This window comes from Aulostomus chinensis, chromosome 16 (genome assembly GCF_037954235.1).
Source record: "Aulostomus chinensis isolate RoL2024-O1b breed Wild chromosome 16, RoL_Achi_v1.0, whole genome shotgun sequence".
In the NCBI taxonomy this organism is placed as follows: domain Eukaryota; kingdom Metazoa; phylum Chordata; class Actinopteri; order Syngnathiformes; family Aulostomidae; genus Aulostomus; species Aulostomus chinensis.
The window spans coordinates 7,056,781-7,084,286 of record NC_141335.1 but is presented as its reverse complement, the minus strand read 5'-3'; the positions used below and the strand labels follow the sequence as shown (position 1 = coordinate 7,084,286).

The 27,506-nt window shown below is 43.2% G+C and overlaps 2 protein-coding genes across 4 annotated transcripts in view; one reads left to right on the top strand and one right to left on the bottom strand.

Moving 5' to 3' along the window:
• Positions 1-630, bottom strand: part of pcnx2 (pecanex 2) — a 29,005-nt gene extending 28,375 nt beyond the window's left edge. The window contains exon 1 of the mRNA XM_086179568.1: positions 199-630. Within this exon, the coding sequence (XP_086035694.1) occupies positions 199-351 (153 nt within the window). The 5' untranslated portion in view covers positions 352-630. The remainder of the gene's footprint in view (positions 1-198) is intronic.
• Positions 631-1,347: 717 nt separating this feature from the next.
• On the top strand, positions 1,348-27,506 carry map3k21 (mitogen-activated protein kinase kinase kinase 21). Of its 3 annotated transcripts, XM_086179572.1 has the most exons (11): positions 1,348-3,021; positions 17,388-17,568; positions 18,204-18,352; positions 18,462-18,637; positions 20,027-20,267; positions 20,427-20,549; positions 21,174-21,269; positions 22,021-22,171; positions 22,360-22,454; positions 23,647-24,474; positions 24,556-27,506. In XM_086179572.1, exons 1-11 carry the CDS (start codon positions 2,229-2,231, stop codon positions 24,918-24,920), a joined length of 3,198 nt encoding a protein of 1,065 aa, XP_086035698.1. In that variant the 5' UTR covers positions 1,348-2,228; the 3' UTR covers positions 24,921-27,506. The 3 variants fall into 3 exon arrangements, with proteins under 3 accessions (XP_086035698.1, XP_086035696.1, XP_086035695.1); XM_086179570.1 differs by lacking the exon at positions 21,174-21,269 and having other exon boundaries at positions 23,650-24,474; XM_086179569.1 differs by lacking the exon at positions 21,174-21,269.

Here is a 27,506-nt window from a genome sequence, read left to right as displayed (position 1 = left end):
GCATGCGGGGGGAAATACTGCGACAGTGCTGATTTATCTCGCCTATTTCCCTCAGCAGCCATCAAAGAATGTGAGACCATTGCAGAGTCACGTTTATCCGTGAGAGCACATAAAGGGCGCATGGCAAAAACACAGATAATGTGAGTTCCTCACACCCCCTTCGCGGCCTTGATGTTCCGATCTTAACATAAAACTCACCAGATGGAGAGACAGAGGCAACATCAGGAGAAATATCCACAGATAAAGGTGGCAGGAGTTGTTGAATTTGTTCTGATCCGGGTCATGGTACCAGCCGCCGGTCAGAGATGCCCAAACCCCCTGACGCAGAGTCTGCACAACCTGGGAGCCCATCTCTCCTTCTCTCTCCTCCTCTCCGCTCAGGTCGGACGGACGAATGATGATGCTGCTGCTGCTGCTAGGCTACAATGAAATGATCTCCTTCCACGTAGGCTATGCCTCCATGTTGTCTCCTACGCCTTCTCTTTCACGCCTCATCAGCCGTCCTCGGTGCGCTCCTCTCCCCTGCCTTCTTCCGTCCCGATGCGAATTCGTTCATTGCTGCTACCCTTGCTGCGGTCCTCATCTTGTCCTGTTCGCTTTCCTCCTCCAACCCCCTCTCCTCCACCTCTAGCTGCCTGTACAGATGCGCAGCTATGACCGCCCCCTCCCATCCCACTCTTCCTTTCAACCCCCTCCCTCCCCCTCCAACCCTTCGCATTATGCTTCCCACCTTCACTGTTTATTTCATACCAAGCGCTTTGCTGGGAAAATCGTTCATGACAAAGCTTATGTACTGTCGTGTTATATGACTCGATATGCAGGGTTATTTATGTACTAATATGTCGTGGCATTCTATTGATTACCTGTCCGGTATGCATGCACATGCACACGCCCCACAGAATTAATCACATTTTCCAGTTTAGTTATTTTCAGCATGGGAGTATCATATGATTGCAGTTCTTTACAGCTGTCAAATTCACTGTACTATAAATAAATCTAGAGAACAAAGCGTGTTGTGAGGGCACAGAGTTGCACTGTAGCTTCATATTTATAGTATTGGTTTAGAATTAATCTACTTCATGTAAAATTCCCCCCTTATGTGCAAACTGCTTGGGAAGAACTGTGTGTGTGTGTGTGTGTGTGTGTGTGTGTGTGTGTGTGTGTGTGTGTGTGTGTGTGTGATTATGTGGTCCACTATTCCCATAATTTCCCTGAAGGCGCGCTCTCCACACGCATTCCTACAGCGGCTCCTCCCTCCTCCCCCCTGCTGCTGTGGCGATCACGTGTCATAAAATCTACCAATGAGAAGCCACGACGGCCAGCAGCTCGAGCAGCTCCAGCGTCTGTTCTCCGCCGTAGAGCCGCTGCCACTGAGTCCGACTCCGACAACGGCGATGGGGGTGTTGTTTTGATGAAAGTGGACGGATTCTCTTCACGTTTTTATTCCTCTTATTTTGTTGGGTTGAACTCAACGATGTTTTACTTTAGGTGTTCAACTGCCGTCTGTTCTTCACGTCCCCGAAGGAGATATAAACTTTGGAATAACCACTCTTGAAACTGAGAGGAGCAACTTTTCCAAGTGCCGCACTAGCGCAGGGGCTGACCTATGCTAAGCTAAACCCGCTAGCTAAAAGTCTTGAATGCAATTGAAATATCTGTAAGATAATAAAAGGCAACATTACCTCTCGGAAACAGTGGATGTATTACATTCACTGTCGAAGAAATTCTCTCCCCGGCTTCCCACTTTTGGTCGCTCGGAGTGGACGGTGCAGGTGCACCTCTTGTGGCACCTGCGAAAACTTAGCTGTATCGGTAGAGCTAACTTTAGCTTGCTCAAGTTAGCATAAGGCATTAGAGGTTGTATTTTGGAAAACATTTTCTTTCACCAGTTTTACGACATTGAACTATTTCTTGTATTGATTGTCATCCCCACTAAACTGAAGCAGAAGTACAAGTTTATCGGGTACTTTAGCCAGCAACTTCTAGCTAGGTACTGACCCTCCGATACGGTTACTGGAGTGGCGACGTGGATAACGTTACAGAGTTATACACTCTTACCGGGCTTTGGACAGGGGCTGTCTACACCGGGGACCCCCATCTCTTCTCATCAGCTAGTCTCGTAGATGTGACAGCATGAGGGTTTCGTCAAGCAACTTTTTTCCCGTTTTAAAGTTGTGATTTAGTTTTATAAGCTCTGCACCCTATGGTGCCACAACGGCCACCGAGAAATGGATGTCTCGCAGGCCGCTTTCCCAAACGGTGAAGGGCGGCCGGGCGGCGGTGGGACCGTGGAGCATGCCTGGATGGATTCTCCCACAGTCCGGGCGTGGGCTCACTCAGCCCCTCTGTGCCCCACTCGGTCCTTGTGGACAGCCGCGTATGATTATGAGGCAAGCGGCGAGGACGAGCTCAGCCTGCGACGAGGAGACGTGGTGGAGGTCCTGTCTAAGGACGCTGCGATCTCCGGGGACGAGGGATGGTGGACGGGTAAAATCAACCACCGTGTTGGGATTTTCCCCTCCAATTATGTCACCTACCAGCCCGCTGTTTACCGTCTCCCAACTACGAGCGGGTCGGTGGGTGTACGAGAGCGAGTCCCGAGCTCACCCGTCCAGATTCCCTTCAGCGAGCTGGTGCTGGAGGAGATCATCGGCGTGGGTGGATTTGGCAAAGTTTACCGGGGCACATGGAAAGATCAAGAGCTTGCCGTGAAGGCGGCGAGGCAAGACCCGGACGAGGACATAACAGCCACCGCTGGCAGTGTTAAACAAGAGGCGAAACTTTTCTCCATGTTGCAGCACCCCAACATCATTAAACTGGAGGGAGTGTGTTTGGAGGAGCCCAACTTATGCCTGGTCATGGAGTACGCTCGAGGCGGGACCCTTAACCGGGTGTTGACCGGAAGGCGGATTCCTCCACACATCCTGGTGAACTGGGCCGTGCAGATAGCACGCGGGATGCACTACCTACACGAGGAGGCCGTGGTGCCCATCATCCACCGGGACCTGAAGTCTAGCAACAGTAAGAAAAAAAAGATTTAGTGTGTGTTTGGGCTTTATTTTACAACTTTGAACATTAGCTACAGAGAAGTTCAGAAAGTTCTCATGAGGTTCTTGGATCCAACTGTTGCACATGAAGCACATCCCTCCTCATGTTTTGGCTCCCAGTGAAAGTCTGCTGAACTTAAGTTTGGTAGTTATTTCTCATATGTCCTAACCAGTCTTGCAATCAATGTCCACATCTGTCATAAGTCCTCCACATGTCAATGTTCCACATAGATGCTGATTGTTTATAATGTTGGAATCATAGTAGGAGATGGAACGTGTGAAGGGAAACACAACGTTTCAGTTTAAAATTAGAAAACTCTGTTGACATGTTTCCGCTTCACAAAACAAAACTTTCCTTCACTCTGGATGATCAGAATAGGTGTAAAAGGTCTGTGGACAAATGAAGTGGTGGGAGATACCCTCGGGAGGATGTGAAATAAAGTCAGAGTTTGCTCAGCTGGGCTGCCCCCTCTCCCCCCCAGTACTCACCCCCTTATCCTTCAACATACACAGACACACCTTCCCTCCCAGCCCCCTATCTATCCACCTCAAGCTAAAATGTTGTTCAAATATAGAGAGTGATTTACCAAACACCTAACCAGAAACTCTCATGCCACACCGTCAGGCCATGTGCTTGACCAATCAGAGCTGACACTAGAGGTCAAAGGGTAAAATAGTTATCCTGAAACCACTTTGTAGTACAGAGTGCCTGCATAATCTGTGCAAGCGAAGTTTGGTACGGTTAATAAGACTCAGTGTATCACATTTGATGTCAAATCCCTTTGCTGAAGTTGATGCAGAGCAGAACCACATCAACTGCACTGTTTCCATCAGGACTGCAGCAAACCCCAGTCCCAAGACTGAATAATGAATGGGAATGAATAAAGGAAGGGTCTGAGTCACATAACTACAGACGAAGGCTAGCCACTTCCACTGAGCTGTGTTGTCGGTGTGTAATAGGACTCCAAACACAGTACTTTCCCCCTTTGTGACCATAGACTCTTATCAACCCCTGAGCCATGTGGGTAGCAGCTCTGGTGTAAGTCTGTCTATCTCCAGCTGTGAGAGTGAGTGTACAAACAAAAGCTGACATGAACACAGACCAATCCCTCTGTGACTGGAAAATTTAGACATTGATCAAACTATTAAAAGATACAGATTTCTCTTTATAGCTGCAAATATGATTTTTACACATGGTAATAACTTTGTTTTGGATTGTTCAAGCATTGAAAAAATATTTGTTTCCATTAATTTGTCAAGCAAATTTCAAAGTGAGCTGCGGTTGTGCTGCAAAAAAGGAAATGCACATTAAGTGCGTTTGGGTCAACTTGCTTTTAAGCGAATTAAACTGGCTATGTAATGTCATCAGAAGATGGTGCTACAGGAAACATTATGTATTGCTGAGGATGTAACATCAACAACGAGTAGAAGAAGAGCCAGTAAAACCTGGACAGGTCCTGAACAAATAGCTTTGGTTGGTAATGTTGAGATTTTTGGACATCTTACATAATATTCTAAGATGAAGACAAAGTTTTGGGATGTCCCTGAAGGTGATAGCAGTTGAAACAGCTGGTCTGTAATGTAACATAGAGATTCATTATGTCATTCAAATAAAGAGTTTTCGTACTCATTTATTATTTATGAAAATATGCAAAAAAAAAATAGTTTACCAAATTGAGGTATTTTCTTTTGCGGGTTCTATAAACTTTTGTAATCTGACACTTGGAAATGCGCATTAAAATAAGCGGACTAGGCTCTGCACCTGGTCAACCCTCACAGTTGAGTTAAGTCCGCATATGTTCACTGGAGAATGATACGGTTAATAATGCTAACTCATAAAAAACCTCAATTCAGACTTATAACAGTCATTGTAAGTGCTAGATATGCAGTTGTTGGGTAGGTTTTCCATGAGCAGGACAAAACCAATTCACTGTCTAAGCAGGTTGTTGCTTTGTGCATAAGTTAGAAAATATAACCTAAAAATGGCGTGTCAGTGTGGAGGCGTCTTAAAGAAGTCTTACTTGAGATGATGAAGATTTGTGTTAATTAGAAGCCAGATGGAGAGAAAGGACTTAACTGTTTAGACCGTTTCAGCTAATCGGATGTTTGGCGAACATAAACAAACTCTCCTGAACAGACACCGGGCTGCTAACACAAGTCAGTGTGTTTATCCTGTCACTTCACTGTGACCTAGACGGAAATGTTACTCCCAGTGTGCTTGTTGCGGTTCAGTTTGAGTGATGGCTGAAAAGGCACGTGTGTTAACTAAGTGGGGGAAATGTTTCATTTCTATGATTCACTCTTGATTGCAGTCGTCTGCGAGGCTGCTGACCTCAAAATCAGATCAAGAGAGACACTGAACTCTTTTCGGTTGTCATAGCGCTCTACCGTCACAGGTAGACGATCGTCCTAGGGTCAGGAGTCTGAAAATATCAGTCAATGCAGTCAATGTACCGTCTTGTCTAAATACAGAGCGAAAGAAAGTAGCTGTATGTGTTTACCCTGAACCAGGGCAGTGTGTTCACAAAAGACTCTCTCCTACACACAAACGGCACCCCGTGGTGTGTTGGGTTGTTTTCCCAGTAAAACCTAGAATAATGCAGCTTAGAGAAGTTGTTGCATCTGCTGTTGTGGGTCTGATGTCTGTTTGTATTGGCTGCGTGCGTGTGTGCTTCAAACAGTCTCAAAGGATAAAAGCAGTGAGAATTATATTCATGGGGGGGGTTAAAGAATATGATGCATTGCTATAAGTGTTTTTTAATTACCAATCTGTTGTTATTTTTAATATTTAATGAGCAGAAAGTGTATTAGTGTATCTGTATTGTTCCATTTCTGGGATTTATTGATTCACCTCTCAGGTTAAACCAGGACATAGAAAGGTATACAGAAGAGGCAGAAAAACACCTTTTCCAGCTCCATTCAATTACTCAGCCTGTCATTTATTAGCGTGCAGTGTATACATGCTCCACACAGACAAACATACAGCTATTTGATCAATGATTAGCCTGTAAAGTAATATGTTGGAAGTCAGCAAGATTTGTCCAATCTCTTTTGTGTTTTTCAACCTAATCTGTAAAATCCCAGCCTGCAGGGAGGAATGTTGCTAATGAGGGATAAAAGCTTAACATACGTTTGCACAATGGACTGGTCAAGCAGTGGTTGCTAGGCTACTGTGGCCAGAAGAATGGCTAGGACTCGGAGGGTCTCAAAGCCCTCGTTTTGTTTTGTTCCGTTCATATTTAATCTCCCAGAGAGCAGCGGTACTCTTTTATTGCCACAAACTGAGGGGGTTTCCCTTCTTACTTCGTTATTTTTCTCTTTCCTTACCATCCCTCCCTTGTTCTTTTATTCTCCCTCTTGCCTCTTGTTATTTTTTTCCCATCTACTTTTTGGCCAGCTCTAATTTCAAACTTTGAAGAGTAAAAGGATAATTGTGGAGTTACCTTCACAAAGTTCCTGAGGAGATCAAAACCAACACAATTTTTATTCCTCCAAGAAGTTTTGTCTGTGTAGGTACAGCCATATAATGCCTATAGAACTGCTGTCTTATTAATCTTATTTTATTATTATAGATGTACTGATTATAGATAAATCATTGAGATCAGTGTTTGCACCTGCATTTGTAAATTTTAGAAAGTTTTTCCATACCAAGCAAGTGGATCAGAAGGTCAAAACTCCCCTAAATGCAATGCTCATCTGTGTGTTGTGAGTCTTTGACATGGGCACACAAGTTACTGTATGCAGTATCTGTGCACACAATACTCGCTGGAAGCATAGATTGGTATTTTTACTTTGTGCTATTTGTTGATCATAGAAGTTAATTTTTTATTTTTTTTACTCATCCTCCCTTCCCTACTCTCCTTATTTATTACATCTTTTGTCTTACAATTTGGATTTCTCACTGCATGTAGGAGTGCTTGTGCTGACAGAGGAGTAGCAGATAAGAGCAAGAAAACATGCTGAAACCTGGCCCTGAGCCAACATAAATAACCTACATTACCTTTGGAGTTTCACATCTTGTTGTGAGCCGTAGTATGCCAGGAATGTGTGCTTGACCGCAAAACTGAAACTGATGGAGTTCCGTTTGGAGCGTGTACAGCAGCATTCTCCCCATCAGTTTGAAGCTATTGTTAGATCTCCTCCCTCCCTTGTCTGAGGCTGCAGCGAGCAGTTATTTTTATATCAATTAATCAGTTTATGTTGCATACATTGATTAAACCTTTGATTAAAAATACCAATAAATTAGAAGCATACATTTTTTTTCTTTCAGCTGTCTTGGTCAAAGCATTTTTTTTCTTTTAAAAGTACTTGTTTTATTTATTTTTTTAACAAGATGCACACAAGAAAATGGAGAAATCCTGTCAAACTTGAACCTTTACCTCACGATACCATTCATGATGCGATAGGGAAGGTGTCGAGTCTTTGGCCAATGACTAACCTATGGAGATACTGCTGAAAATGTGATTTGCTACATTGACTTGTCAATTGTGAAAAAAAATGCACTAATGTTATCTGCAAAAGTAAACTGATTTACAGTGAATAAGTACTGAAAAGCACTGTTTTGTGAGTCTTGAGGGCAAACATTTGCTGACATCATGCACTGGGAATTGACGTTAGCATATTCGCTATTAGCGTTTGCTGCAGTGAGTATTTGTTTACTTCTCTCAAACACGACAGGTAAGGATGTAGTGATGACCTCCAGGCTTTGTGTACCTATGGTCAAATGAACAAAACTCACGGTAAATTGTCAGATGCTGCTGTATCACTGTTTCAGACCGGATATTTACATGGAGTGCACAGAGGACAAGGAGGATGAAGCACATGGTAAAAAGAAAGCTCTCCTGTGATAAATTGAGGATTTTAAGATGTTGAAGTTGGATGAGCCTGGCTAAAATATAATGCAAATGTTAAGGCGAAGAGTTCTGTGTGTTGGTAGTATGTTAGAAACAAAACCAACAACTCAGTTGTTATCAGGAATAAAACAGTGAAACTGGAGAACATTTGTGGCCATGACCACAGCAAGTGTCGCATTGCCTGCGTATCTGTGACCCAGGATCATTCGGAGCAGCTCCTCTCATCACCCTCTGTGACGGCGCTGACAGCAATGTCTGTGTAGACAAGCATCAATAAAAGATACAAGTCAGGACTGTGCATGCCATTGAAGTTTAGATTTTAATATCATTGATATCAGTATGCGTAGTTACATTGACCTTGTTAAAACTGAATATAAAAATAAGAATTTGTAATGAAACACATTGTGGGACAGAAAAATGCTTGTGAACTGAGCCAAGTCTGAAGGAGCCAGTTCTTTCTGGGAGCTGTTCAAAAGAACAGAATGACATTCTCCTATTTTTATAGGGCGGAGGTTAGGTTTATCTTTAATTTAATACTAGAGGATGATAGGATAAAATGTGCTTTGTGCAGTATGAAAGCGTGCTTCCAGCTGAGCTCAGAGCTTGACTTCTGCTTGCGCTGCAACTTTTCATCAGATTGCAGCTTCATTTGCATTTGATTGGTACAAGTATCCTGAGTAATTAACCTTTCACACAAAAAAGCCCCACAACTGAATCACATAGGTGCACTCCAGAGCCTCTGGTCCTCCAGTAAATACCACCTGTGGCCATTTCTTCTGCTCACTGTGCCTGCAAGGGATTTGGATTTCAGGGCAGGCAGTGAAATTTAGGGAAAACTGGCCTGCCAAGCAGGAGTGGGTTCCCGTCAGTTGTACTATTTTTAGCAGTAAACATGCACTCAACAAAATACAAAAACAAAATTCAAAAAGTAGTTTTTGCTCCCATTTAATGAGTTCTCCCTCACATCTTCACTTTTATCAGGTTGTTGATTGTGGCCTGTGGAACGTTCGTCCACTCCTCTTCAATGGCTGTTCCAAGTTGTTGAATATTGGTAGGAACTGAAACTCATACATTGATGAGGCGTCTGGTTAGGATGCAGGCCATGCAAAAACAGGGATGTAATCAGCTACCAGGATTTGTGTCCAGCTCTTACAGCCGGGTGGGGTGCATTCCCGTGCTGCATTATGAGGTGATGGTAACGGATCAATAGCACAACAATGGGGCTCAGGATCTTGTCACAGTGTCTCTGTGCATTCAAATCCTCATCAATATAATGCACCTGTAGCTTCCGTATCCTATATTTTCCCATACCACAACCCTCTGTTCCCAATGATGACCTAAGCAAATCGTTCACCCACACAACTTCATGCACGCTGTCTGCCATCTGCCTGGTACAGTGTAAACAGGGATTCATCTGTTTGGAAAACACCTCTCAAAAGAGCTCAGAAAGTGAGCATTTAGCCAGCTGGCCTCAAGTCAGTTACAATCACAAACCGCTGTCAGGTCGAGACCCCGGTGAGGACGATGAACTCTCAAATCTGATTCCAGGAGACAGTTTCTGGCAGTTAGTGCAGAAATTATTTGATTGTGCAAACCAGTTGTCGCGTCAGCTGTCTGGCTCGCTGCGCTCTGACAGTCTCGTGGGAAGAAGCTCCAGGTGGTGGTTCTGGGTAGGCTTGGTTACTGATGGCCAATGGTTATGAGGCAGGTTTAGTTATACTATACAGACAAATTCTAAGAAGCGTCAGTGGAGATGGCTTATGGTACTGAAATGAAGAACTGGTGCATCCAATGACACGTTCCCTCAAAACTTGCAATCTCAGAGGCATTATGTGAGAAAACTGCACATTACAAAGTGTTTTTTTGACCAGTACACAGTACACCTGTGTATAATGGGGGTAGTTTCTCATCCTGCCTCTCAGGTGGAGGGATTCTCTTGGTAAAGATGAACAGTTATTGGAGTGTAAATTAGAAATCATGGATCTTTAACTTGAACAAAAGTGTGTTTAAATTTTTGTTGGTCAGTTAATATCAGGTCTTGACTTTTGTTATCGAAAAGTCACAACGGCCGATGAGTAAAAAGTCTGAGTGATTACATTCATATTCATATGATGTTGAACACTTTTTCCACTGAAGTGTAAAATATTATTTGTCCATGTGGTTGTGTCTCTTTTTGTGTGACCAAAGTGGCCAGGGTGTCATGCAGATTTGAGGTTGCAGTCCAACATCCTTGGGAACATTGTTACAAAGCCCCTCACAGAGATGACACATTAAATTCATGTATCTTAGAAAGTGATATGTCAAGTAAAAAAGTAAAGTCCTCCATTTGTTTTCCCTGCTAGGAAAAAGTGGAATCTGATGGGGGGGGGGGGGGGGGGGGGTCACCAAAACTTGACTAGGTGTAGCAAGGCAACTTTCCCCTGGCTTCCCACAATTACCCCCGGTGACACAGTTACTGCCTGTCTTTTCTCTGACAAGAGAATGGGTAGCGGGGAGAGAGGAGGAGTGGAGATGCTTTCACTGTGTTTTTTACGACCTCTCCCTGACTGCACCTATTGTTGCAGGGCAGGGTGAAAAGGAAAAGGGCCCACAGCTGAGAAGAGCTGCCCTCGGAATCAACCAATCGCCTGTATTGCTCCCCTAGCAAATAGATAGATGCTAATATATCAGAAGGTACAAGCTCAATACCTTTAACATTTGTTGTGTTTTAATTAAACAAGTTTCAGGTTAATTCAAGCTTAAACGGATAGAAACTATGCGAGGAAGAGGACAGACAAAGAGCAAGTGGCCCGGAGAGACGTGACCATGATAGATGGATTTAGCCAGCCATTAGCCCTGATCCTTTTCCCATCAACCAGAATGCCTGGGGGCACTCTCATTTCAGCCGGGAGAGACAGGCCAGTCGGGGAATGTTTAGCAGCCTTGTTTCTGCTTACTACAGGAAGCCCTCTTGCACTCATGCTTGGTCTGTTGGCACAGTTATGAAAATACTGCCGTGTCAAGTTAGGAGGTTTCACTGAGAGTGTTTACAGCACCCATGTAAAACCAGTGCTTAGCTTTGTCCTTTAGAAATATACAAAACTTCAGGATTCTGCTAGAAATGAAAAGAATCCATTAAAAATGTCTACTTTTAGAGTGGGAAGTCTCGAAATGTCAGATTTGATTCAGATATTAAAGTAGTGTAAAAGAGGTCAGTGCTCAGTCAGCAGTGGGGAGGTCAATGGAACATATGTGACATACTGGAGGTGTGGATCAAGCCATATTGTTGCTAACGCAGTAAATGTACATTACAGATGGTAAACTTGTCAAACAGTTATGACTGACATTACGTCTTTACATTCCAGATGTGATATATAGTCCAAAAGTAACTTTATTTTTTTGATTCATAACCGGTCTTTGGCATTTCAGCGATATCAGTGAATAAATCGTATTCCTTTTTATTTTGGAGCGTAGAAATGATCACATTTGCGTAAAATGTGTGTGTGTTGTTTTTTTTTTTCTTTTTAGCTTGAGGGGGATAAAGCAATGGGAAGAAGCGTGGGACCTGCTTTGAAGGCAGCAGCTCTGCTTCTGATCTTTCCAGTCTTGCACCATGAAAGATGGTTCTGCCTGAAGATCCACTGTTGGAAAGGGGAATTAAATGGGGGTTGGACTGAGGGTGGGGTCTGCCTCGGAGGCACATCCATCTCCAGTTGCGTTCACTGTTGTCTGCTTCGAAACATTTCTTTTCAAACAAGTAAGAAAATATAGACTGAGGAAAAGCTGTTGAAGCTCAGCAAACAACATATGGTCTGAGCTGAGGCGGGCAACAGGCAGGTATTAGACTGAATAGGGGACGGATCAATTGATCTCATCAGTTTGTCATCAGACAAATTGTTGTCGGTTTACAGAAACAAAACATCTGACCTATTTAGATATGTCACTAAGCAGGTTTCACAACCCAGCAGTGATAACCTAATTCCAGGCATCATACAGATGCTTATTAAATAAACTTCAGTTCACTTTATTGTGAGAAGATTGTTGCTAAATCTGTATTTGGGAACATCATCGTGCTATAAGTTCTTTAAGGATCAGTGCCAAATAGTTGTTGGAGACTTGGGTACAGAAGACAAGCTTTTTTATGCCTCCGTATCTATGAGCAACCGGAGGAATGGCACAGAAGGGTTGCTAGCTGATAGAAATGGCTCTGGTGTGTTAGTAAGCTCAAGGATATCAGCTTTTATGTGTTTACTGTAACCTTGGGCTATTTTTTTTAAACCAATATTTAGCATTGTAGAAGTGTAACTCTGCAGCTTTAACCAGTATACACAAACACTGATGTGGCCCAAAAGGATGTACATGGGACATTTTGTCTCATATTTTTTTCTAGAGCGATGAGAATTTAAGATTGACGCATCAGACCACTATCTCTACTTTCAGCTTTATACAAAAAAAGGGCAAATGTTGTACAAAACCGTAGAAATTGGTAGCTCATTGCAGATACTAACTTCAATAGCAGAGTAGTAATTTATTCACAAAACTGTAGCTATGATTTATTGAACAATGCACAGCAGAAGCTAAAAATTGTGTTATTGGTAGAGCATCAACCATGAACAAGCTTGGACAGTACTTTTTTCTTACTTTTCATACGCAGTTTAACTGTAGCTTGACTTTTTTTTCTAGTTATTTGTTGCGGTCACCTTTCCACTTGCTTTTCAGTTTTGTTTTTGTTTTGTTTTTTTTAACAAGAACTGAAAAACTACAAGGTGGCCAACATTGCCTCCTACTGTTACCACTGTTACGGGGTATATCTTTGGTGTGTTTTAACTCTCCTCTTTCCTATGTTCATCCCAAGTTCTGCTGTGTTTTGATCGGTTTCAAAAACTGGAGAGTGGATGATGTGAAACAGTTCAATTAAACAGAATGCCAGCTCGAACAGCGGCGGCTGATAATACGATGCTTTAGTCAAACAAAGTGAATGTCTGGGGTTTAAAGATTTTGTAGCATGATGTCAGAGTGGAGTCATGTAAGAGTAAGGTCTTTTATCATACATTTCTAGAGGGCTGACACTGAAGTATCATGGTGCTACAAAGAAAGAATTTGGCATGATATTCTATAGTCCAATCAACACAGACGGGTTTATCCCAAACCACTGTTCTTCCAGGTCATGTAACTAACCCATCATAGTCATTATAGACTTACAGAGCCTGCTGGGAGGAATCTATGGAATCACTAAACGAGAACTTGTCAACAGGAAGTGGGAGTATATCACTGGTCCGGTGAAACCTGTTTGTAATGGAATTCCTATTGTTGCAGTGTGGGTAGAGGATCCCCTCAGTGCCCAAGGCAAGTCATGGCAGCAATAGCACCGTTATTCTCCATAGGAGCAGCACCAGAACGCTGCTTGAAATCAACGAAATACTTCCAGACCCACCAAAATCACTTGTCTGGAAAACATTAAGACTCAACCTCTACAACTGTGTCTTTAATAAGTTCCCAAAATAGTGTCTATGGTTGAAATGCATCTCGATGGAAACGCGTTTATAAGCACTTTAGCAACAGAGATAGCACTTTTACTGTTGTGTTGCTTTTTACAGAAATAAATGCCAAATGCAGTCTAATCAGAGTAAGATGTTAGTCATTACACTGCACCTTTTTAACACCCGCTGAAACATTCAACCGCCAGCTGTGTACCCCTGCTATGCACCCCTCTATCTCCATAGATGGTGCTAGCACCACAAGTGGCTAGCCTAGCATTGCTAACATTAATGCTAACTCCGTTAGACATGTCACTGGCGGTCCTGTTTTGTTTGTTTGTTTTTTAAACTGGGTCCACTGATGCTACTATAGGAATGAGATGAGATCCTTTTTTAAACTTTTATGTATTTTAGCAATTTAGGCAACATATTGGGTACAAAAGTGTCATGGTTTCCCTGAACTGTACATTGGTGCACTGGGGGTTCATCCACAGAAGTCCTGCTCCCAGCTGTGGTCTGCCTCTGATTCACTCATATGTGTGGGAAAACCATAGAACACACTTTTTTTTGCACACCCCCATAACTGTGCATAACCCTGAGGGGGGGGGGGGGGGGTGTGAACCCCACTTTGGGAATCCTGGCTCTTGGCTGACATTTGGACACCATGTCTGAAGGAGGCAGGGATCCAATCAGTAACTGTCTGGTGACTAGAAGGCCTGAACTATGTGTCAGTGCACCATCTTGACAATGACTGCGTAAGAAGATTCCATCTCAACCCCTGAAATTCATCAGTTATGCATCTTGATACATTTGCAGCCAATAACTCAACATGATATGATTCATTCCTGTCTGAATGCAGTGCAGTGCAATACAACAGTAGGACTCTTTACATTTTAACTCTATAATTTTATTATTGCATTAGCATTTGCAAGTTGAAAGATGATGTAGGAGAAAGAGCAGGATAAATAGTTGAGTGGTATTAACATCTTATTAGGGTTTTTATGTGAAGCTTCATGAGATACCGTAAGCACAATTATTACACATTTAACCAGCATGACGATATTTTCTTCTTTCATATAAAGAGTGGGGGAAGACTGTGGTTTTGGTGAAAACATTTGAACGTGCAGAAAGAAATGAGTATGAAGTAGCAGAATTAATGCTACCATTTATACCTTGAAGCTGCAGGTGACGGTGTTGTGTCTCTAGATGTAGGTCAGGAGATTAGTAACTGTTTCACTGCCGTGCACCACTTTTGTCTGATAACTTTTTTCTTTTTTTTTACATAAAGTAATTCACACTAGATATAAAAGGAAAGCCTATATGAGTTTGTTTCAGATCTAAGATTCTGTTAGATTTTATGCATGTGGGTTCAGGTGTGCAAGGACATTCCTCACTGCTGGCTGTTAATGATTCACTAAATCCCCCCCCCCCCCCCCCAAAAGTTTGACACCATATTTGATACTAATTGTAATATACAGTATCATTAAATGTTTAAAAATACATTAAAATGCTTTCCTTATTCACTAGATTCTGGACAGGATGTACTTATTATATACAGTCACAAATAAAATATACTGAGGTTGATATAATAAACTGTTCAGCAGACACAGGTTCAGTGTTACAAAGTGGAGAATAATGATTTCATTAAAAATATCAGGAGCTTGCTTGAGGAACTTCTGTATAAATATTGAGATGGAAAACGTGTTCATATTGAACAAATCAGTGTTGCCTGTGAAAGAGAATTCAGCCGACGTTGAACCTGATACTTGAATAAGTATAATAGATTCATAACTGAAAATCCTGTGCAAGCAACACACCTTTAACCTCAGAAATATGTGTGCTTCAATATGAAGTCTTTGTGCAATGTTCAAAAGGTCATGGAACACACGTGTACCTGGAGAGAGAAAAAAATAAGAGGCAGACACATGTCTGCTTATGTGAAGTTGTGCAATGGGAAACAGCCCTATCCAGCCCACACACATATTTTCTTAATTGTATTCAATGGGGTGGTGGTGGGGGGGGGGGGGGTGTCCATTGTGCTTTTAAGTGCATGTTGACACATTTATAGTTTGGCACAGCTGCAGAGGAGGAAGTCCAAGGTCAGCGAGTGATAATACAGGAAACAATATTGCAACTGATACTTCTATGAACATACTTCATGGTTGAACTTGTTTATACAAACAGCCTTTAAAACAGGCTAGGGTGATATGATGGTTTATAGTGTGTCACTTTGGGAATGTACCGCCAGGAGAGATTCGGCAAATACCATTTCTTCTGTGCTAAATATCCTATATTTTGATGTGATCTTGTAAATCAAGCTCGTTTGTGGTTTTAGAAAACAACGAAAGCGTAAATGTTTTGATACAGAGCAGAGGGAGGTGTCCAAACTGAGCCGAGACAAGGGAGTAGCATGTGTTACAGTTGTTTTTGGTTGCGTGGTGTGGGTTAGTGAGTAAACCGTAAAAACCTCCAAAACATGACATCCTTTTTCCCATGGGAATATTCCCAGTGTCCATGCCAACAAACACACTTAGGGATTTTTCTTCAGTCCCTGTTTACCTTGAATGTTGAAATCTTACACTCAAGTACCTCCATTAAACCACCCACGTTTATGGATTACAAAGATTAACAGAGGGATTTCGTTCCTGTGTCGGAGCGGACAGAATCCCAGCTGATGTTCCAACTGACCTGCAGTGGTGTGGTTGTACGTAAATTAGACGGACCTTTAGTATGAGGTTTCTTACTCCAGCACTGCGACTCACGTGAAGCCATTTTTAACACGCAAAAAGGTCAAGAACTGTCTTTTTTTAACAATGTGTGTGCTTCCTTTCGTTCAAGTAGAATCTTTTTGATGTGTGTTTGATCTTTTTCCAACACTAAAAAAAGTACCTCAGAGTTCTTTCCATTCATTTTGAAAGGGACTCTTCGAGCTTAGATATTATTTCATTATCATGATGAAGATCTGTGTGATTGAAACATTGATTTCCACTTGAATAGAGTTGGGGTGAGTTTTTCCGTGTACAGACTCTATTTTTCCACTTTTATGCTCTTTACCTGATCAATATAATGGATGTCAATGCTTTACATCTTCCATCCATCCATCCATTGTCTTCCGCTTATTCTTACATTAAGGGTCACGGGGGGGCTGGAGCCTATCCCCGCATCAACAGGCGAGAGGCGGGGTTCACCCTGGACAGGTCACCAGTCCACCGCAGGGCCAACATAGAGAGACAGACAACCATTCACACTCACAGTCACACCTACGGTCAATTTAGAGTATCAATCAGCCTCGTCCCCTCTTGATGTCTTTGGACTGTGGGAGGAAGCTGGAGTACCAGAGAGAACCCACACAGGCACGGGGAGAACATGCAGACTCCACACAGAAAGATCCCGTGCCTGAGCCGGGACTCAATCCGGAACTGTGCTGTGAGGCCACAGTGCTGACCACTGCACCACCGTGCAGTCCGCTTTACATCTTAAATACTTCAAATCATCTAACCCCGAAAAGGAAATCTGGTCTCTATTCCACCACTTACAACACTCAAAAGTGATGTTAAATCCTGTACTTTTAATCAGACAGATGTATGTGCATGTAAGTAATTTTCTTCGGCATGTCACGGGTCTAGAGGGTATTTACTTCACACGTCAGTGGGTTGTGGCTTCACTGTTGCAGGCCTGGTGTAGTGTTACTGGTAGGTTTGTAGGGATCCTTCTGACTTTAATGTGTTAAACAGTTTTTGGACCTGAGGACATGTGTATTGTGGTGCTGTCAACCCTCTGTTTTTACAGTAATGAATGACCTGCATACCACTGTTGGCCCTGCTGAATATCAACTATCATTTCCTCACCTGCATGCTTGTCTTTTTATGTTACCTGTCGTTTTTTTGTCTCCTTTCCACTTTTCTTCCTCTTCCTCTCCCCTAAATATCCTCATGGTTGTCGCTTCCCACCCACTTCAATCTTTCTTTCTCCTTTAACTCATCAAACTTGCTTCCATGACCTCTCTCTAATTCGTATCTCCTTTTTTTCAGTTTTATTACTTGAAAAAATTGAGAACGACGACATTGGGAGGAAGACCTTGAAGATTACAGATTTCGGCTTGGCCAGGGAGTGGCACAAAACCACAAAAATGTCAGCAGCAGGCACCTACTCTTGGATGGCCCCCGAGGTTATCAAATCCTCTCTCTTCTCCAAAGGCAGTGACGTTTGGAGGTATGATAAGTAACACCGGTCTACCTGTTCTCATTTGTCTGATAGTCCTCTTTATCAGGCGTAGCTGGCCAGTAGGGGGAGCGCTCTCCTTGAACCGCAGAACACCCACAATAAAGATGATAATCTATACGATTTGTCAACATTTGTGTATTTTAAATATGGATTGCACACAGTAACGTTTTAGAATATGATAGAAAAATGTACAAAATGCCTGCTTTTCTGGCACAGCCCCTCCACCTGTCTGGGTGTCGCAACATCTGTGGAGTGATTGATGAATTGCCTTTAGGAGGCAGCTCTGTCTGTGCAGCAATATGGTATGTTTTTATAGATCTAATTGGAAAAGAGCAATTTTTTTGATCCTCCAAGCAGAAAGTTGTGCTAAAGAATAGTTTTGAGGCAGAAAAACTCCCGCTGTTGGCACAAAGCTTGTGGTTTTTAGCAGTAGTTCAAACGCACTGGAGGACTCTAAGCAACATACTTTGCTTTGTTGTGCATCACATGCTTGTTTTTGAGCTGAATGGAGCCTCCAATCCTTTATTGGAGAGGTATTTTGGTTGGTGATGTCCCGCAGTCTCTCAACGAAGTTTACTGTTCCTTTTTCTCCCTCTTCCCTCTTAAAATGTTTGTGTGCCCAGCTATGGTGTCTTGCTGTGGGAGCTGTTAACAGGGGAGGTGCCGTATCGCGGGATAGATGGCTTGGCTGTTGCTTACGGTGTGGCAGTCAATAAATTAACGTTGCCAATCCCCTCCACCTGCCCTGAACCCTTCGCCAAGCTCATGGAAGGTAAATTAATGAATGTCCACAATAAAGTAATGCATGTGTCCATATTCTATACAATTTAAACATAGCTGAATCTTGTGTAACCACGGCAACTGCATTCATTTTATTCCAGAGTGTTGGGACCAGGACCCTCATGTGCGTCCCTCCTTCTCCTGCATTCTTGAGCAGCTGTCAGCCATTGAGGAGGCGGTGATGGCCACCATGCCCCAGGACTCCTTCCATAGCATGCAGGACGACTGGCGTGTGGAGATCCAGGAGATGTTTGATGAGCTTAGGACCAAAGAGAAGGTAGAGAAGATGCATGTGCGGCCCGTTTTGACCATAGGAACTTTCCTTCGGAACAAAGAAGAGACCAGGGTCTAAATTTAGCTCCTGGGGCATTATTTTACCTCCAAAACAAAGTCCCACCTCAGGAGGTTCTATGCATGCAAATAAAAAAAAAGACCCAAATGTGCATAGGACTTTTTCCACTCTATTGTACTCTGAGTGTTGACTTTTATTAGGTTCACCAGGTCTCTCCACTGTCACGCACAATGTGGCTCTGCAGTTTATTCCTAAGATTAGCTCTTAGCATGATGCATCATTGGAGCAACTTCTAGAGACTGAAAAAGTTTAATTGGTTACTTTCAGTGGGCAGGCTAATTGTGCATTTTACAAAAACGAGTCATTATTGGAGAGGTGCTTTAGCGGGCTTTCCTTTTGTTAAGACTTTAATCTGCTTCCTGTTTAAGTCTCCTGTCACTGGCTTAAAGATGGGGGGATTGGAGGAAAAGCTGGATGAGAGTTGGGCCAACAAATGCTGAACTGAATGACACTGAAACTGACAAAATTACAGGTGTTGTTCTTTGCTTTTCAGGATTTGTGCTGGAGTTGATTCATTGCATTTTCCTTGTATTAGATCATGTGTTTATGTACAGTAAAATTATGCAAATCTGTGTTTCAATTAAGGCACTCGTGTGACGTAATCTGCAGACTCACCAATTGGTGTAACCCTTTAAAGTTTACTGGATGTGTAAAAGTTTCATAAGGAGGGGGTCATTTGTACAAGAGCAATAACATTTTCCCATGGCAGTTTCTTACGATTACTTGTAGAATTAGACCTGACATCAGCAGATTTCCTGTAAACATCCTCCAGTAATCTGTGTCTAGGTGGGCGGCTGCAGGGGCTTGACTCTAAAGCTGCTTTATGGAAGTCATCCAGTAAGGATTATTATTATTCAGCTGAGAGCAGTTAAAGAAAAAACAGAGGGATGGAAGAAAGGGTAAGCCATGGGTGGAGACAAGTCTGTTTAGCGTTGCAACACTGCCTGAAACTGCAGGTACTAATCTGTTGAAATCAGCTTTATTGAGGAAGTGTTAGTGAATACGCAGTTACCACTCCTTGTAGTTGTCCGTCTGTCTTTTTAGGCTAGATGTGAATGAGAGAGAGGCAGAATGAATGATTATGTGAAGGAGATATTAAATGGATCCTTAAGGAAATAACAATCAATACTAATATTACACCATGAATACAGTATATGACATAGTCCAATAAAATGGCTAAATTTCCCATCCCACGTGTTTATGAGACATCTTATCTATATCATCATCCTCCTCCTTCAGCAAATATCTGATGTCTATCCAGGAGTCTCCCTGGCTATCTAAATTCATGTATGTGGTGATTTCCACTTCCTCCAGGAGCTACGTTCCAGGGAAGAGGAGTTAACGCGAGCCGCCCTCCAGCAGAAGTCTCAGGAGGAGCTGTTGAAGCGTCGGGAGCAGCAGCTGGCAGAGCGGGAGATCAACGTGCTGGAGCGGGAGCTCAACATCCTCATTTTCCAGCTCAACAAAGATAAACCCAACGTGAAGAAGAGGAAAGGCAAATTCAAACGTTCACGCCTTAAACTCAAAGATGGGAACCGCATCAGCCTGCCTTCAGGTTAGTGAGCAGCAGGTGATCGAGTAAAGTAAAGTACATTGTTAAACGATCTGTCAATCATACAGTTGTTTATTTACTGAAGGAGCGTGTTGTGTAATCTCACTGACTGTAAGTGCGCTGAGATTATTGAGTAACAACTGTACTTGGTGCATGTTTCAGACTTCCAGCATAAGATCACCGTGCAGGCATCACCTTCCATGGACAAGAGGCGGAGCCTTCATAGCACCACCTCCTCCCCTCCCAGCAGTCCCACACCCATCCCCCGGCTACGAGCTATTCGGCGTGAGTTTTTTCTCTTATCAGTGTGCTCTTTAGTGTGAAGTACTTGTTGCCTGGTTTATTGCTTTGCCTTTAAAGAGTCAAATGTGCAAATCTACAAATATAAGGATTTGGAAGAAACCACGTTAACTAACAGGAGCTGGTAACATGGGAACAGTGTCACTGACAATGCTGAAGGCCATGTGAACAAAAGCTTTAGAGCCAAAAGCAGTCACCCAGTTGTTTGAACAGTTTGATAATGTTGTTAGTCACGCACCAACACCCTTGCAATAACTGGAACAAATTCCTCTTGACCATTTCTGATAGACTCTGACATTCAGACAGAGGGCACAGATGTGTGCTGGGAATCTCTGGGTTTAGGATGATTAGCTCTCTGGAAGGTGGAACACAGGAAAATAGCTCGTGAAAATCCACTGTACTAAAAACAAAACTATTTTCAGATGCTTTGGTATAGATGATTTTTTTACACTAGGGACTTTTTAAAAAAATACTAGCATTGGATTCTTAACAGCCCAAATAATTTTTTAATAGTTTTAACATATGAAATGTTTCTTTCACCAACAAGAAGCCGTCTTGTAACACATTAATCATGGCAACCGGAGATAACATGCATGTCTCCTTCCTCAGTGACGTCCCACATGCAGAGGGACAGTTTGTTTGTTTACCAACAGGATGTTGATCTATCCAGCGAGCTCTCAGCCTACTCTGGGCTCAGGAGGACAGGCAAGGCCATCGGCTGCTCTCATGTGGCGTGGGTGTGGTCTGGAGTCTTGTGTGGACTAACAGCACCAAGTGCTTCATGTGATTTTTTGTTGTTGTTGCTAACTTTGACATTTAAAAGGGTTTCTTGCCTAAAAGCGTCCAATGAGCGTGTGGGATTGTGTATGCAGACTGACGAGGGTGTCCTGATGCGCTGATTCAAGCTGTGCGGGTTAAATTGTTTCAGACAAGGAAGTAATGTTGAAGAGGTGGATACAAAGAAATTTGAGCCAGCCTGCTGATTAAATTCAATCATGATTTTTATTTTTTGAAATGATTTTACATTAATAAGGTGTGGCCAAACAATCAGGCAACAAAAACACTGTTCTGTTGATTCCGCGTGTCCTTGGCTTGATGTATGTGGTGGTTGAGCCTCTCACACATGTCATAACACATATATGATAACAGTAAGCTGGTGTTTGGATTTCTGGTTTTGGCTTTTTAATTTGACCACTGCAAGAATACAAATGTGTTCGTTCCAATCACCAAACTCAGCAACTTCAGTGTTTTTATCCAGGGTGAAGGGCCTTAAAATCAAGAGCACATGTGATTTATGTGACTATTGAGACTTTCTAAGTTACTCTTTGCCTGTATACTTAAAAAGAGAGAAATATTATCTCTGGGCTTTTATGATAATTACTTTAATAATCCTACTAATAAGAGCAGATGATTGTGTTTGAATCTGTGCTAAGAACGGTGGTGTCTGTGTTACCAGTCACTCAAGACGAGAGCAACCGTACGTGGGGCCGCAGCACCCTCTTCAGGCCAGAGGAGTTTGATGATGTGAAAAAGGGAATCAAGAAGAAAGGAAGAACCTGGGGCCCCAGTTCAGTCCAGAGCAAAGAAAGGCCCGCTGCTGCTGAGAGGTATACACACACACACACACACACACACACACACACAGTATTTTCTTTATGTTGGTATAAGTAAGACATAGTTGTGTCATGTAGCAGGAGTATATACTAAATTCTACAACACTACATACCTGGTATTACACACAGAGACGCTGTGTTTCCTCATGTGTGTGTCATCTGCACCTGTGGATGGTTTTCAGAGTGCGTCCTCTCTCGGATGGAAGCAACCCCTGGTCCACCAGCCTGGTGAAGTCCCAGAAGTCTGTCCCTCTCGCTGCCCTGTTTGCTGAACAAGGTGAGCAAAGAACCAGTACATATGTTTGTACAATATGTAAGTAATGATTGTACACAGGTGTTGTGCTCATCACCTGCCGACACTTTTGTTCAGTGCAACTCTGTTATTCTGACGTTCGTCCTGAGTGATCCAACCATGAGTGACAGCTCCAAGTTCATACTTGACATCACCATATGTCTCCACTGACCTCCTCGTTCCACATGCAAACAAAAAGTATTTTCATGTGCAACATCGTTTACGTGCAATTGTTATTGATTAAAAATGACACACAAACACACACACACACACAGACAACTATGGTGCTCAAATTATGACAAACACAGCGATCAATATCATCTTTTATTATTTTTTATGGATTGTGTCCAACACCTTCCTGTAGAACGCTGCCATTTTAAGTTCTATTCAAAGAAACACCATCTTTTTTGGATGATTATTGACTTGGATGATTGCAGAGAAGGCGCAATCAACTGCTGGGTGAGGTATTGAATGATATTTAACGAGAGCGAGAGAGAGAGAGAGAGAGAGAGAGAGAGTGAAGCAAATGCAGCCATGATTTTCCTGTGTGTGTTGGCTGGAACTTCTAAGAAGCAGCAACACAAGACCGGACCTGTTCCTGGGTTTGCTCAGAGAAAAGCAAATCTCCCACGATATCTGACATCCATCCATCCATTTTCTACAGCTCATCCTGTTAAGGGTCGCGGGGGGGCTAGAGCCTGTTCCAGCAGATTTCGGGCGAGAGGCAGGGTTCACCAGTCCACCACAGGGCCAACACATACAGACAGACAACCAGTCACACTCACAGCCACACCTACGGTCAATTTAGAGTATTCAATTAACCTTGTCCCCTCTTGGGGATGTCTTTGGACTGTGGGAGGAAGCTGGAGTACCAGAGAGAACCCACTCAGGCACAGGGAGAACATGGAGACTCCACACAGAAAGACCCCATGCCCAAGCCGGGGCTTGAACCCAGAACCTTCTTGCTGTCATCATGCTGACATCATTGTTTGTCTGTTACCCTAACCCGAACAAAAAAAATGGTTTCAGCAAAAATCAGAATTGAGCATTAATGCTTGCAGTGTGATGATAGTGATCAAAGCTCCGCACGTCCTGTGTGTTACTACCAGGTGTGAAGAGCGAGTGATGGTTCTTTCAGTCATTTAATGATGATATATGATTTGTGGCACTGTTCCAGCAGGAGCCGGTAAAGATGAGGCATTCTCTCAGGAATGCCCTGACAGCAGCTCCAAACCAAAGCAGCTCAAGTTCCCCAACCAGGTGTATATTGATCTACCTCTGTGGAGGGACGAGCAGCAGCCTCAGAGCCCTGCAGGGCATTGTGGGCCAGGAGATGCAGAGGTCGGGACAGCAGGTCAGGGTGGCCCAGCAGAGAGCCTGGAGGACCCCTATACCACCACATCCACCTCATCCACCTCCACAACCCCTCAGCTCACCCCCACCAACAGCCTGAAGCGGACGTCAGCTCGCAGAAAGACAGACTCTGTGCTGTATGGCTGCGGGTCGCTGCTGGCTTCAGTCGTCCTCGGCTATGACATCAGAGAGGCACTGAAAAACTCTGCACCCAGTGAGGACTGTGAGCCCCAACGAGAGGAGAAAGAGAAGAAAAAGAAGGAGGGTCTGTTTCAGCGTGCAACCAGATTCCGCCGCAGCACCTCACCACCAAGCAACCGCCCTCGCAAAGATGAGCCATCATCAAACCACTCCCCCAACCAACCTGTCAATCTCATCTCAATGTCAGCCATCATGGAATGTAACTCCACCAAGTGTCTCATACAGTCTGAGGCCGAGGTGTCACGGTCCAGCCCTGGGAAGACAGAGCTTGGGTCTGCCAATCATAACACAGACCCGAGACCCAGCCCGACAGCACCGACTGACAGTCAGAGTAACAGGACTGCAGCTAAAACGCAGAGTCCAGGACAAACCCAAAGCCAGCTGCCAGAGCAGAAAAACCACAACACAGGGACTCGTCTACGCAGGAAGAAGTATACCGCCAATCACAACAGTGAGTAACTCATCCCTGAGCAGCCTCTGTGTTTGGGTTGGAATAGCTTAACACTCTAAAGCGAATCTCCTCTGTTTCCAGCCAATGGCCCCCCCACTCTGCCCCCTCCAACTGCACAGAAGAAGCAGGAGAAGGACGGAGCATCAGAGAAGCCCTCTGGTGGGGAGACCTGCTCCAGACCACGGCCTGTGTCATTTAGGGCGAAACCCCATGCCTGGGCTCTTCTGCGAGGACGCAACAAGAGCTACTCGTTGGGCCACTACTCTGGAGAGAAGGCGGCACAGGACCTGAATGTGGTGCTGTCCTCAGAGGTGGGGATGGGCTGCTCCCTGCTAGACATGGACACAGAGGGCCAGAAACGAGACTGCACTGTGCCACTCTGCCGCATTCAGAGTTCCCCGGCACGGCCTTCCGTCTTTGAGCTGGAAAAAGAATTCCTCTCTTAGATCCTGCTGTGGTCATCACTCATCCAACACATTCTAGAGTGTTTTGGTCCTAGATATCCTGGAGGGTTTTAGCACCAGGCTGCCTTTTTCCACTTTTTATAAAGTTCTACAACATAGAGCGCAGCTTTGTCTTAGTTGTAGAACATAGTGATGTTGGTGTTTTAGAGCGTAACCAATTCTAATACACCCTCATCTCAGTTGGAGAATGTCTTTTCATTGTGTGAAGCCTTCCACACTGCCTTGTTTCGTTCTAGAAGGAGATCTTGTCACCGGTCGAGGTCGGGAGCAGATCAGCAGCTCTTCCACGAATCCTTCGCTGCTCCACTGCCACCTACATCTGCTCGTCTCGGGCCTCGTCACCTCCTTCCCTTCTCTCTCTGTCGGTGCAGCTAAACGTTGACCGCTGCTGCAGCTTTCGCAACACAGTACCCTCACCTTTTTATTTATATATATATTTTTATAGGTAATTTAATATGAAGAGACTTGACTTTACCTTAGCGACCAGCAGGACATACATTCCATGTCAATGTAAAAGTTGTGCGATCACACTTATAGATTTTTTTTGACGTGAGAATCATGCATGTATGTACCCTTAAAATGTTGAACAAAAAAATGATTATTTCTTGTTTGTAAATATTTCTTTTTATCCATTCTCAGCCTAATGCTGGCAGTTGTTTTGTATTACATATATGCTGTTTTATGATTGTTTTAAAAGTCAACAATGCTGTAGTACATTTTGTGCTCTTGGGACAGGTCACGCACTGGAATGCAAGTAATGTTTCCTCCCAGAATGCCCTGAAGATTTTACAGATGCAGGTCGAAAAACACTGGAAGTCTGATAAAACAGACGTGGAATCATTTTACCTAAAAGCTGTATTTAATTTTGAATGAAGTCTGTCAGAGGTTGCTAATTATATTTCCTCTGTGCAGCAATCTTCACGTAGGGAGCCTCAAAATGAATTTTTAATCCGACTGGCTGGAGTTAAGTCTCTTGTTGTCCAGGAGTGGTCACACCAAATTCCTCAAAAACACTGACCAGACAGCTTTTTTGGTGCTAGAAACAGCTGTTGTATTATTGCTCTGTCATAATTTATGCAAAAAACATTTTTAATACTTGATTGGACTGGATTTTTTTTGTATTTTTTGTATTTTTTTTTGTTGTATTTTTGTCTACAAAGTTCTCATTGACGAAACAAAGCATCAGCTTAGTGACGGGTAGTTGTAATACTTCAATTCACTTTCCACTCATCTCAATATGTCCCAGTGCATCTGCTTGGACAACATGGACCGTAGTGGAGAGGTAGTCTTCATCTGGTCTTAGTCCAGAAAGCTGGGAATCAACTTCCATTGCACTTTTCCATGATGGTGTTTTGTTTTTTTTTCCCAAGAAGTTCCAGTCAGTTATTCTGTAGACGCCCCTGTTCCAGAGACATGTAGACAGAATTTGGCCAGTTTCCATTAATAATAAAATGTATAGCTGGTTGAAAGGATTACTCAGGATAAACAAAATCCTCAAAAGTCCGAATTTTTGCTCCAGATCTTTTTGAATTTGTGACTATGAACGCAGGATTAGCTGTTAAAACGCGTGTTAACGTCACTCCTGGACTCCCCCTCTAATTTCTATTCCAAACTGTTGATGGATGATTTGAATTCCCCCGACTCTTCTGGCTGTCACACTTCAGTCTCTTTTGAAGAGCAACGTTTAAAAATGTCCTACTTGTGTTTCAAAGACAAAAGGAGGGAACATTTATGCTATATGAATTCCCAAATGGTGTAAATATAATCCTGATTCCTGATGTGTTCATCACTGTGGCATCTTGTCATGATTTAGAATGTGAAGTATCCCGTGTACTGTTTTGTTTTGTTTTTTAACTTGACCATTTACTATTTTCAATCAAGTTCCAACACAGTTGTTGAATATCCAGAATACAAAGAATGAATTCTCCCGTCATGTGAATGTAAGCGTATCTAAGACCACCGCCCCCCCCCCAAGAGTTTAGATTTCAGTTTGGAACTGTCTCCTAGGAGAATGTGGCCAGTCACACAGCCATGTTGGCTAGTGGTTAACAAACACCTTCCTTCTGTAAACGGTGGGTGAAGCTGCACGCCCCTCTAAACGTTCCTCTGTTCTCGACTAAGGGTACCTGTTATATTTGTGACACAAGTTAGCGACATGGTGCTTTCAGTCTTTTGTCTGTGGGACCAAATTCAGCACTAGGGACTTCAGGACCAAAACTACTAAATGTGACCAGCTGCTAGTGAGAGTTTTCTTTTCTTTTCTTTTTTTTTTTTAAAGAAAACCTTTTTCCGTATGAAAACTTCATCAACAACCTCAGACGTGCAGAGCAGCACATGCTCTGAGAGACCCATCACCTTCTGATCAGAGACTTAAAGACTTCTGCCACTCCAAATGTGTCAGATTTAATTTTGAGAACATCAGTTTCAGTGACGGTTGTTGTTGTTGTTATTACAGTATTGGTAATTACATGCCTGATTGATCAAGAGTATCAACATTTGGAATAAAGTCTAAATCAAGACTGATGTGACCGTCTTATGTTTAAATTTCTCTTTTATCCTCCATTTTGA